A 12,578-nucleotide genomic window follows, 5' to 3' on the forward strand; every position below is an offset into this window, starting at 1 on the left:
AGGCAATGTAATACCTTGTGTGGTGGTGACAGCGGGGCTTCTACTTTTCCTGACTCACACAGAGCAAACTTCTCTCTCTCTCTTTCCAGCACTTTCTGGTTTCATCTCTTCTGACGACTGACAACATCCACTCAGACCCCATAGAGGAAACTACTCCACCTCTTTTTACTGATCCTTCACTTGCTCCTTGCTGCTCTGGGAATTGTATATAATTTTGGGAAAGCAGTTTTTGCTCGAGGGCGCAGGCTTTTTGAGCTCCTCCGTGTGTATGTGTGTGTGTGTGTGTTGTGAGATAGAGTCAGTATGCCATGTCGTCCCCTGGCTCGTCGTTTGTGCAGATAAAGCATGAGGACCTGCTTTTCTATGAAAACTGTGGAGGAGGCAGCTTTGGGAGCGTCTACAGGGCCCTCTGGGTATCCCAGGACAAAGAAGTGGCTGTGAAGAAACTTCTGAAAATTGACAAAGAGGTAAGTGGGAAGCCACACACACACACACATACAGAGCAGTGATAACACTTGTGTGGGCAGAGTTGCACACAAAATATTAACATCCAAAACTGCTGACTGTTAATGCGTCTCCTGTGTGACATATCAGTGCTGTGAGCGTCAACACAAGTCAGTGTCCACTGGTTTCCAAGATTCTCTCAGTTGAACCTAAAGCCCCCTCCCTTTCTCCCTGCCCCTCCTCCTCTCATGTTGTCTGCTATTGAACATGTGTTTATCTTAAACATACCTCTCTTTGTCCCCCCTCCTCCTCCCACTCTTTGGTGCATGGTGCAGATTTATTGATGCCAGAACTCCCCTGTTCCTCCCATTGTATGTCAGGGCGATTTGTGTGGTCATCTGGAGCTCTAACAATGTGTAGTCTAGGGCCAGGTGGTACTCCATGAGTACGACCCTGATGGTCATCCAACTTCAACCTCCCTCCATGTTAATAATCCTGGAGCGGTACAATGCAGCGTCAGGAAATGAGGCACCTGTGGGTGAATTGGGCATGGTGCTACTACTGTGGCAACAGTGTTTTAAAATTAATATATATATATATATATATATATATATATATATATATATATTTTAGAAACAAATCAAGAGAGTTGGAAGATCGTGAGTTTAGTGCACTGTCACAGAGTTTGCTTTCTCCTTTGATTTACTTCTCACACACTCGCTTTCTCACATCCATACATAAACAAGACAGTGTAAAACACTGTGTGTGTGGTTCAAGTGTAAATACAAATTGATGGATCATGGGAGAACCCGCAGCTTAGTGGATTCTTCGTTAGTCTTTTGCTGGAACACCTAATGTGAAATGGAGCAGCATTTGAACAACGAAATCATATTTCATCTGATGTTTGCACCACACTATACGAGCTGACGCTGGACCAGGAGAAATAAGACTATACCATAATACAATTAAACAATTAAATGACAGTTTTGACAAACTGTAAAGTAAAAGCACTTACTCTGCACAACAACCCATGTGTTATAATACAGTGTGTACAGTTTGTGGAGATGTGATAATTTAATTTTACAGCAATTGTCATGTTTTTATAGAAACACAACTTAAAACAGCACATCAGTATTTGAGTTCTTGAACGCACTAAATTCCATAATTTTATTCACAAATCTACAACTGCAAGTGTAAAATCATAAACACTGTGTGTTTGTACACACTGATAACCTCCCACATGCTGGAAATGAGTTACTGTGACCATATTTTAGTGCACATGATTAGTTATTGTGTTCCTTGGCAACAGTTAAATATTCCACATATGCAGAGGTTATGACCTGTTTGTCAGTTGAGATTAATGGCGTGTTTGTCACAGTTGTGTTAAAAGTCTTTGTTTGGAGATTCAACCTGTGGTACAACAGAGATTCAGACCTGAGTTCAGATGTCTAATTCAAACTTAAATCAGTTTTTCATGTGCCTGTTTCTCTTTTCCTCATCTCACTGTCCAGGCTGAGATTCTCAGTGTCCTGAGTCATAAGAACATCATTCAGTTTTATGGAGCCGTGCTGGAATCTCCCAACTATGGCATTGTCACAGGTCAGACCCCGTGTGTGTGTGTCTGTGCGCGAGACCCATGAATCCTCAGTGTGGCTGTTTAACCCCTAACCTCATTCAAATAAAGGTTACCTTTTAAACAAATTCAAATGAAATGTGTATTATTATCTTTGGGTTAGGGTTCAACCCAAAGGTTGGGCCAGACTTTGGGATGAGCTGCTGCAGACTGTTTTCTGTGTGTATATCGACTTTACTGGTGTGTATTTGGTCCTTGACGTGCCACTTTACAGCTACATTAGCACATGCTGTGATGGTGGAGCAGTGTTTATGTGTGTGTTTTGAAGTATGGGAGAGTAACTCTGAGTGCCGGTTGTTGCTGTGTTTCCTGGCAGGACATTTGTAACTGAGACCAGCATGTTTGGATGTCGCTGTAATCCTGATGGGGTCATATGGTTAAGATAAAGCAACGACACACTACTGCAAACTTGTCCAGCAATAACTAGTGTTACCAAGTACAACAATTACTAAAAATAAGTACAGTACTGTACAGTACAGCAGAAATACCAGTGAGAATTAGTGCAGAAAAGAGATTCTGGTTCCAACGAGTCTGCAAATGGTAACTTTTACTCATAAAGGAGACATATTTTACCATTTTCTACCCATCGGGATACATCCAGCTTTGACTGGACGCTACCTAACTTGTTTCTTTGACTTGTCAACATTACAGGAAGTGGGGAAAGGTGGATGTCCAGAGATTATCTGGGTTAGACAGTTAGGGTGTGAAGATTGTGAACTTTTCCGCAAATGTGAACTGGCTTCTCTTGTTTAGGTATGTGTAGTGTCCCACACTCAGTTGTGTCTGATACTTTTCACACATTGTGCTATTTCCAGTTTCCAAAAAAAAAAAATAAAAGCCCTGAAATTGTCTCACCTCTTTCAGGCTGGGATGTTTAGTGTAGCTGCATTATGAATATGATGTTAAATCTGTCAGTAAACAGTGTTGAGAAAACTCCAGTAGATGAGGTTAAATGACAGATCTGATCAGATTGATCATGTTCATTCTGCTCATGATCACATTAAACAGAAAGTGCAGCTGAGTGTGGACACGTGTTGTTTCACTTTTATTAAAAGCAGGTTTCTTGTAATAACACTTTCTTCGCGTCTTACAGAATATGCGAGTGGAGGCTCTCTGTATGAGTACCTTTCCAGTGAGCAGAGTGAGGAGATGGACATGGAGCAGATCATGGCCTGGGCCATACAGATAGCCAAAGGTATAGCAGAAGAAATCTACTAAAATGTCCCTGTGCCAGGATTTTATCAGGCAGCAGGCTCCTGCATTTTGCTTCACTTTACTCCCAATCGTGTAGCAGAGGGAAAGATATAATCAGCTTTTTAGTTCACTTTTAGTCAGTCTGCAACTTTTGTTTATTCAGAAACAGTGAGCTCTTTCCATTTAATAAGCTTAATGAAAGGTAAATTAGAAAAGCAAAAACTACACTAGGCAACAAAATATTACTTAAATAGCAATTTTTAGCCTGTGATTTAACTAATGAAAAAAAAAAAAAATAAATAAATGCAAGAGCACATGACAACTTTGCTGATGACTCCAGTGGCAAATAATGGCAGAAGAATGAAGACCTACTTGAGGAGTTTTAAGATAAGATAAGATAAGATAGATAGATAGATAGATAGATACTTTATTTATCCCAGACTGGGAAATTGCAATAATAAACGAGTATCTTTGATAGAATAGCAAAAAGCAAGTTAGCAAAGAAGTTTTTTTTCGCCTGTTGTGGTCCAGAGCTTTTTATTTTTCCTCCTATGCTTCTTTCAGGGATGCATTATCTTCACGCTGAAGCTCCGGTCAAAGTCATTCACAGAGACCTCAAGTCACGAAATGGTAACGAGATTGAAATCACTTTGCTTCCTTTTCTATTTTACATCTAAACACAAGTTCTCTTTGCCGTCTGACCTGCCACTGTAGTACGAAACGTCTGAGCATCACACGGATTTGACTGTTTCCTCTGTTCCCTCCTATACAGTGGTAATGACAGCAGACAAAGTGCTGAAGGTTTGTAACAATCACCTTGTGATTTGTGGGCTAGTAGATATTATATATATATATATATATATATATATTTTTTTTTTTTTTTTTTTTTTTTTCAGTTCAGCCTCACAGCTTGTGTTCTCTCTCTGCTGGGATTTCAGATTTGTGATTTTGGGGCGTCTAAGTTCCTCTCCCATACCACCCACATGACAGTGGTGGGCACGTTCCCCTGGATGGCTCCTGAAGTCATTCAGAGCCTGCCTGTGTCTGAGACCTGTGACACCTACTCCTACGGCGTGGTGCGTTGGTCACACTGCACAAATGTCAGCACTATAAGGCCAAAGATGAAATACGCTGTGTTTGGAGCAACCAGCAGCAGCACTGAAGAAGCACTCGTGTGTTTCTGAATGAGCCTGCACGGTTTTTTTCTGTGTCCAGGTGCTGTGGGAGATGCTAACTCGGGAGGTTCCTTTCAAAGGCTTTGAAGGGCTGCAGGTTGCGTGGCTGGTAGTGGAAAAACAAGAGGTAGTAAACACACACACACACTGACGCACATACACAGGCATATGTGTGCACGCCTTTGTAAACAGCTTGTTAGCATATAGAGGAACCAGAGGTGGGGAAGGCTGCAGGAACAATGCAATGCTCTCATGGTTTCCACTGTGAGCTGGTGAGGCCGAGGATTGGTATTTTTAGGCCTGATGTCAGTTCTCTGCTCTTGTAAGGCCTGGATACACAGCAGTGGAGCTGGGCCAGACTGCCCCCGGCTAAAGCCTTCATGAGAGGGAGGGAAGGAGGGAGACTGAGAGAGAAAGAGAATGAGATGGGTTGATTCAACAAGTTCATGGGCTGTGAGGGATGATAGTTACACAGTATATATATTTCAGTTATTGACTTGCCTGCCTACACACACATGCGCGCGCGCGCACACACACACACACACACACACACACACACACACACACACACACACACACACACACACACACACACACACACACACACACGCTGGGGGCCAACAAGCAACTCAGAGAACATGATTCCTGCGTAGCTGTTGGATAATCTCCAAACACTCTCCCTAAATAACTCTGTGTCTCTCTTTCCCAGTCTCCCTCTGATTTTCCCCTCTTCCTGACCCTTTAACTTGCCCTCTCTCCACTCACAGTTGTGATATTTTAGGATTAATCCCCACAGAAAACTCTTTCCATTTGCTGCATGCTACCCTGGAGCTGTCTGGGCTCATTCAGACGTTCGCTGATGCCAGAAGATCTTTAATGTGGGAACATTGTCTCAGAGCCATGGACTACTACTGCAGAAACTAAGACAGACCCAAACACTTTTATATTTTCCTTCTTGATTAACAATTTCACGAGCGAGTAGATTTTCAACTCCACACACGATTTAACTGAAGCACTGTATAAATAAACAGACAAACTAATCTGTCACAAAGGATCCTTGTCTCATAATATGAGACTGGTTTCCACTTCAAGGACAATGAGTTCAAAGTGAGAGCAGTTACTGTTATTTCACCTGGGGCATTTCTGTATTTGTTATTTTCTGTTATTATGAATGAAATGCAGTGAGAGAAGTGGGATCTTGTTTTGTCGAGTATTGAGTCAAAATGAGACATCTATCAGGGTATTTTTTAGTTTACAGCCAAGTACCTGAGTTTTTGATTTGATAATAATATTTTAGCTCAAAGCCCCTCTGTGCCTCAGTCCCGACTCACACTGCAGCATCAGGCCTTTAAACCTGCACTCTTGTTTTACTTTTGTGTATTACTTGTGAATATTTAATGTTACAAAGAGCCACCTTTAGTTTTCAGGGGTTTGAAGTGTCTTTTTAGTAGGTTTAAAATTTCAAAACCAATAAGGTGGTGAGATATGACTTATCTGTAAAAAGTAAAGACTCCGGTTCTTCTGGTTGTGCGTCTGCATATCTAGAGGCTGACCATCCCGACCAGCTGTCCAGCAAGTTTTGCTGAGCTGATGAGGAAATGTTGGCAGGCAGACCCAAAGGTAAACTAAGGACGGATGCAAAAAGAATATTTTCCCAAATGATATCATGCCTCTAGATATTAAAAACAGGTATTGGTATTTTGGCTTACTTGCATGTGCGTACTTACAGGAGCGTCCACAGTTTAAGCAGGTGCTGGTAACCCTGGAGACCATGTCCAACGACAGCAGACTACCGGACCAGTGTAACTCCTTTCTACATAACAAGGACCAGTGGAGGTACACACCAACACACACATGCATATGTGTATCTATACTGTGCCATCTGCAATTATTAAACAGTAAAATCTGTTTTTTCTGTCTCTGTGAAAAATGCACTCAGGTATTCAATGTACTACAAAAAAAAGCCCTCGATGCACAACTTCAACCAATTTATAGCCTCACTGCACACAAGCGCACACATATATATATATATACACACATCTCTGTGGACTCCAAAGCTCAGGAGAGAAGTTGAATGTGTGACCCTGTACTCTACTTCAGTCTATAATAAGCTCACTGGAAAGTGTCCATGGAAGAGATTCCTCTACTCCTCCACTCTTTGCCCTCACTCCACCACACAGAGGAAAGACAGAGGGACTTGGAGGGTGTGTGTGTGTGTAGGTGGGGGGGGTCACAGGGAGAGGTGGTGGAGAAAGCAAGTATTAACTGAAGAAGTGGAGAAGTTCAGGGAGGAACAGAAATGTATTGGGTACATGTGAAATCTAAAACACTGAACATGGAACGAAAACAAGAGTGGACAGATGACAGGGGTGAGACGGGGGAGAAGTAGGGGATGGAGCAGACGGGAGAAGGTGTGAGATTCTGTGCATATTTAACAGGAGTACAGCGAGGCAATCAATTCTGAGTGAAGTTTTGGGTATGGGTGGAAAAACTTGGACGAAGGAGGGAGGAGAAGGGAAGAGGGAGAGTGAGGGAGGCGAAGGGGCGGGATGAATGAATAGGGAGGTATGGCAGGAACACAGGAGGAGGCATGGCTGTGCGTCAGATCTCTTGTCTATATTTAGGTGCCGTGAGAGCTGATTGTGTTTGTGAATGCAGCTCCAGAGAAACAGTCACTAACTCCCACACTGGCCTCTTGTGGCAGCAGGTGATGCTGCAGCAAAACACACAATCATCACTTTTTGCTTATTCTGCCATGAACTCTGGACCTCAGAGTAAGAAGGTGAATCATTTCATTCAGTATTTGGTATATGCAGTCTGATGAAAGTGCCATTAGAGAAACAAAAAATTAAGCTAAAGCGTATGGCTGTCAAAAAAAGTTTCTTCCAACCTTTAATTCATCAAAATTACCACATTACAGATTATAAATTGAAGTTTGTCAGTGTAAATGGGCGAAAGGTCTCTTTTTAATTGGCCTGTCAGTGCAGATATAATGATTGACTGTGCTCTAACTGCACATTATGACAATATACTACCAAAATACTTTTGGTTTACTGTATGATGAATAGAAATTTAGGGACAAAGCACAAAAAAATGACTGAATTTTGTGTACAGCATGTACACAAACACTGCGCTGGGCATGAAAGTCTCTCTTCAAATCATTTATTTGAATGAAATGATTTATATGTTCCTTTGAAATATTTATATATTATTTTAGTTTATATCAGTTTCCTTCATCTGAGAATATGTCGTCTGTTTGTGGCTCTGGTAAAGTTGCAGTTAAAACTAGGCCACACAGTAAAAAGGCACAAGAGATCACTGATATTCTGTCTGTGCAAATACAAACAGGTGTGAAATCGAGTCAACCCTGGAACGCCTCCGGAAGCTGGAGAGGGAGCTCTACTCCAAAGAGAAGGAGCTGGAGGAGAGAGAGCGGAGGCTCAGGCTGTGGGAGGAGAGGCTGATGGAAAGGTCCAACATGACTCCCAGTCCCACCTCCCTGCTCATGGAGCGCTCAAACATCTCACCAGTGAGTCATTAGAAATAACCAAATGGAAATTTGTCCAGATGGCTGAAAGGAAAATCTAATACCTTTGCGTTCATTATCTTGACCCTCTGCTTCCTCTTCTCTCTCTCTCATTTTTACAGTTCTTCAGTACTGGCTCTTTCTTCCGCTCGCACTCTCAGGATAACAGCACGGGGATCAGCAGTGCAGGCGTCAGCTCGCTCCTCCGCACCCTCAGCAACGGAGACACCGAGAGGGGGAGCAGTGCCGTCCTAGAGAGGGGGGTGGGGTCGCTCGACAGCGGGAGGCTCCACATCATGCTCCGAGGGCTGCAGGGGAGGTTCGGAGAGGAGGGAGAGGAGGAGGAAGGAACCCTGGAGGAAAAAGGATGGGGGCAGAGGGAGAGGGAGAGGGAGGATGGCGGGAGCATGGAGGGAGGACGAGTGCAGGTGACGCTCCGGAGCTTCCCAGGAGGTGTGGTGGAGAGGGAGGAGAGGACGTGGGAGGAGGGAGACAGGGAAAGAGGAGGCATGCAAAGGAGCAGGGTGACCACAATAGTCCGAGGCTTCTCAGGGGGCTTTGGAGAGGCCGAAGGGGAGAGGGAGCAGGAGGGAGGATGGGAGATAGAAAAACTCGGGGACAGGCTCAATGAGAGAGGGATAGAGGGAGGGATCGAAGGAGGAAGGCTCCCGACCATGTTCAAGGGTATCCACGGCAGTCTGGGGGGCTTGGGGGACATGCTGTCCTTAGACATGGACGGCATGGGGGAGATGGAGAGACTCAGCGACTTGGACATGAACATGAATATGGGTGACCTCGGAGTGAAGGTGGTAGGCCATGGGGTCAGGAGCGAGCTGGGGGTCAGGGGTCGCAGGAGTGACATGGGGGTTGTCGTTCAGGGAGTCAGAGGTGACCTCAGCGGTCAAAACATTAGAGGTGAAGTGGGGGTCATGGGCCACTCGGGGGTCCAGGTGAGCATGCGGGCATCGTCCAATCAGAACTCTGTGAAGAGCAGCAGTGCTCTTGTGCGGCATGGAACCAAGCTCAACATGGCTACTGCGGCCATGGACATGATGGAGCTCGACTGGTCCGACAGTGACTAGAAAACACATTAGTGCACGGGCGCGCGCACACACACACACACACACACACACACACACACACACACACACAGAGGCCAAACTAGAGAGGATTTGACTTGTGAGCACGTACAGTATCAGAGCTACAGTATGTGCATTAGAATCTCCGGTGGAAGAAGAGCTGGTATACACACATTTTTTTGTTAATGTTTTTTATTGAATGGATGAATACTACTCCCATGTGTACTGTGAAGTAGGAAGGGGCAAAACGACACGTTGAGGTTGTCTTGTTATGCTGACAGAATGATTTAACCTGTGTAATTTAACGTGCTGTTGAAACTGCTGCATAACATACTGTAAGAGGTACAAGTGTTGATGTTTTTCCCCTTACTGCTTATTGGGTATCTTGTTAGTTTCTAGATTTGATTTGTTCAAAACAAGCTTTGACTTTTATCAGTTCTAACTGTGATCTAGTGTGTGATTTTTTTTTTTTGGCATTTCTCTGTATATTTTATCATTTTTCAATAAAAAGAAAGTAAAAGATTCTGATCATGTGCTTTTGCTTTTCTGAGCTCATTCTTCAGTTAAACTTAAAATACAATATTGATGACAAGTGCAAAAGGGACAGGCCAAGAGCTAATGATGATGCTCTTTTATCAGTGATGGTACATATCTACCGCCATTAATAAAAGAGATACATCTCTAACTTGTTCAGTAAAATAATTTTCCTCATAAATTTTGACTCCTGACTTCCAAACTCCATCTCACATGCTGAGCAGAAGAGCCACTCCAGCCAGAACCCACTTGGCCGGCCGCTCCTTGGTTTTCAGGCTGAAAGTCCACACATATGTGGGTCCTCTGATCTTTGTCTTGTACAGTGGACATTCATAGATGTTCCTGGTTTCTTGGCGGTCATTGGGCACAGCTCGGACTGAGATGACAGGCATGGGAGGGGTCAGTTCCTTTAGACGAGCCTCAGTGATGACACCAGCCTGAGTGTCCCATCTTGCACCTGGATATGAGATAGATATGGGTGACAAAACAGCAGAGCATTCTGCATGCTGCCGCATGAGAGAGAGGAAAGGAAAGGCTGCGTTTGTACCTTCCATGTAAAGTCCATACACGTATGCCCCCTCCCTGGCAGGCTGGTTAAACTCTTCCTTAAACTTCTTGGTCACATCCACTGTCAGGTTCACTTTGTCCAGCGGCCACTCGTTCTTACGCGCCAGAGACTGCATAACCGCTGAAAACACAAAGAGCTGTGATATTCGATTTAAACTATTACTGTCTGAGTATCTTCATGCACCATAATGTGTTTACCAGTGAGAAAGGACTGTGGGTTGAAAAGTCCAGACAACCAGACAACACTGGGCAGAGACAGATCCTGAGTCCAGCTATCCAGCTCTTTACATCGCTGCAGTACGTCATTAAACCTGACGCACAGAGAAAGAACCATTCAGTTCCTCACACATCTTAAACAGAAAATACATTATTTTGTGTTAATCACAGTCCATTATAAACAAAACCACTGCAGATACAGACGTACAAAATACACACCATACAGCCAGGCTATACGTGGAGGGGTAAGCCAGCCTGGTCCAGGTATCAGGGACATTATCGAAGAACAAGGCTGCCTGCAGCTTCTCCATCTCAGAGGAGATGGCCAGCTCCCCCTGCGACAGACAGAGACAACAACACAATGGGAGCCTTTAACACTTAAGGGTGGATTTGATGGACAATAAACGAACTGGCAGTACGTGGATAGTGGCCTTTGTCACCCTCCACTCCATCAGGAGCATGATGGGGAAGATCATGGCTCATATAGTAACAGAAGTCAGACATGCATAAATGTATAAAGAGACAGACCTTGAGTCCTAAGTCGAGCTCCTTGAGTGAGCGTCGTATCTCAGAAATGAGTGTGTTCATGCGCTCACACTCCTGGAAGCAGACCAGGATGTATGGGGACCGCTCAGCTGTCTTGGATGTGATGTCAGACATATTGTATTCTTCTGGCAGTTTTTCCAGCACCTCATCTAAGATAGTTTTCACCTGAATGTGGGCGGGGTGAGTATAAGTTCAAGCATCAGGAGGGAGATGTGCGATCTTTGATCTGCCCACAGATATTAACCAGCCACTAATGTAAATAGCAACTTATCTTCATTACTGTGTGTTTACTGGGCTTGTGAGTGGGTCAGGGTTCAATTACATCCTCCAATTCCTGTCAAGGAAAAACTAATTCTATTAAGAAATGATTGGATGTGTAAAGCCACCTTCTCCTCCAGCGTCTGTGAGGCTCCTTCCCCCATCACAGCATCAGGAGACTGCAGCTCCAGCAGAGTACGAAAGAGGTTATCTGATGTCACTGTCAGGAACTCGATTTCTGCATTGGGGTGCAACCCATAATGCACTGGGCTCTCATGGGGCAGCATCTCATCTATGAAATCATGGTAGCCCTGGAGAAGGGAAGGGAGAAAACTGGTGAATCACATTAACCTGATAACAGTATAATCATAAGATAATGATGTACAAGGTCGTTTGTTGCATTTGTTTAAATGTGAAATTTTTTCAGCCAGATTTATTTAAGGTGCGGTAAGATCTTTTATTTATCCAGGGACGCTGGAAGAACTGTGTCGTGATTCCACTGATGCAGGATACATCAGCATGCCGATTTTTCATTTACACTGGTTAGATGTTCAAGGTGCGACTGACTATTTATTACCTGATAGTCCAGGTTGGAGGGGACGAAAAATCCAGGTGCCAAAGCAAGTTTACGATCAAACTGAGAAGTGGAGCAACAGAAAGGAAAACTTTTAGCCTAAAATCTCTAATTCAGTACAAAACCTAAAAATATCTCAACACAGTAAACCAAATCTTCTTGGTCCAACATCGGGCCAACTCTGCATTTTTGGCTGCCAGACACTCGTTTATCGCAAACGCTACGAACTTGTGCAGATTCTCAGCCACGCTCAGCTCAACACAGTTAATGAAAGAGGCTGTATTCGGTCAGCCTGTGTGCTGCTGCTGTTAGCCAAACTCTGATGAGAACCTGCAGAGGGTTACATTCATGCCTATCTCTCTTTGTCTCCTTCGAATGTGTGTCTAACCTGGCTGGGCTGCATGTATTCCTCCAGGTATGTCCTGCAGAGACGTCTGTCCCAGTCGTCAGTGATGTGTCCTCCGTACATGATCTCCCCAAACAGATACCTTAGGTCCTCCCACGGCACCTTCATTTTCATAATCATTGTGAAAATCAGGACCAAAGCGATCACTACACACCCTGGACAGGCTTACTCACACCTGACCCCCCCACAGCCCACCTGTGCATTAGCCTCCAGGTAGTTGAAAAGGACATTTACTGATATTGTCAGGTCTCCAGTGTTGAAGGGATATTTTCTGTTCCAGCCCTGAGGGCCAAACTTCCTTCTCTCAGCCACGCAGGCATGGAAGTAACACAGAGAGAAGAGGATGGTCTTAAACTCCTGCTCTCGACTGCACTGGTCCAGGATGTCCTGAGAGGGTGCAATAACCGAACAAATCAATACATTTAT

At 44.1% G+C, this 12,578-nt stretch overlaps 3 protein-coding genes across 3 annotated transcripts in view; 2 read left to right on the forward strand and 1 right to left on the reverse strand.

Moving 5' to 3' along the window:
- Nucleotides 1-74: 74 nt before the first annotated feature.
- On the forward strand, nt 75-8,316 carry LOC115057588 (mitogen-activated protein kinase kinase kinase 20-like; the record flags this gene model as incomplete). Its single annotated transcript, XM_029524745.1, has 11 exons — nt 75-467; nt 1,956-2,043; nt 3,171-3,272; nt 3,836-3,901; nt 4,044-4,072; nt 4,210-4,347; nt 4,487-4,573; nt 5,992-6,066; nt 6,176-6,282; nt 7,795-7,975; nt 8,095-8,316. Coding segments are annotated over exons 1-11 (1,254 nt in total), but the record flags the coding sequence as incomplete, so codon positions are not given.
- Nucleotides 8,317-8,379: 63 nt separating this feature from the next.
- LOC115057589 (uncharacterized) lies at nt 8,380-9,520 on the forward strand. Its single transcript, XM_029524746.1, has one exon. The coding sequence runs from the start codon at nt 8,380-8,382 to the stop codon at nt 9,052-9,054; it is 675 nt and encodes a 224-aa protein (XP_029380606.1). The 3' UTR covers nt 9,055-9,520.
- A 274-nt stretch (nt 9,521-9,794) lies between these two features.
- The window catches only part of dnah9l (dynein, axonemal, heavy polypeptide 9 like), a 32,843-nt gene continuing 30,059 nt past the window's right edge, over nt 9,795-12,578 (reverse strand). Inside the window, exons 81-89 of the mRNA XM_029524748.1 lie at nt 12,348-12,539; nt 12,135-12,254; nt 11,750-11,809; nt 11,301-11,483; nt 10,897-11,079; nt 10,588-10,703; nt 10,351-10,463; nt 10,133-10,273; nt 9,795-10,042 (exon numbers count right to left, since the gene is read on the reverse strand). Of these exons, the coding sequence (XP_029380608.1) occupies nt 9,795-10,042; nt 10,133-10,273; nt 10,351-10,463; nt 10,588-10,703; nt 10,897-11,079; nt 11,301-11,483; nt 11,750-11,809; nt 12,135-12,254; nt 12,348-12,539 (1,356 nt within the window). The remainder of the gene's footprint in view (nt 10,043-10,132; nt 10,274-10,350; nt 10,464-10,587; nt 10,704-10,896; nt 11,080-11,300; nt 11,484-11,749; nt 11,810-12,134; nt 12,255-12,347; nt 12,540-12,578) is intronic.

Source organism: Echeneis naucrates, chromosome 17 (genome assembly GCF_900963305.1).
Source record: "Echeneis naucrates chromosome 17, fEcheNa1.1, whole genome shotgun sequence".
Classification (NCBI taxonomy): domain Eukaryota; kingdom Metazoa; phylum Chordata; class Actinopteri; order Carangiformes; family Echeneidae; genus Echeneis; species Echeneis naucrates.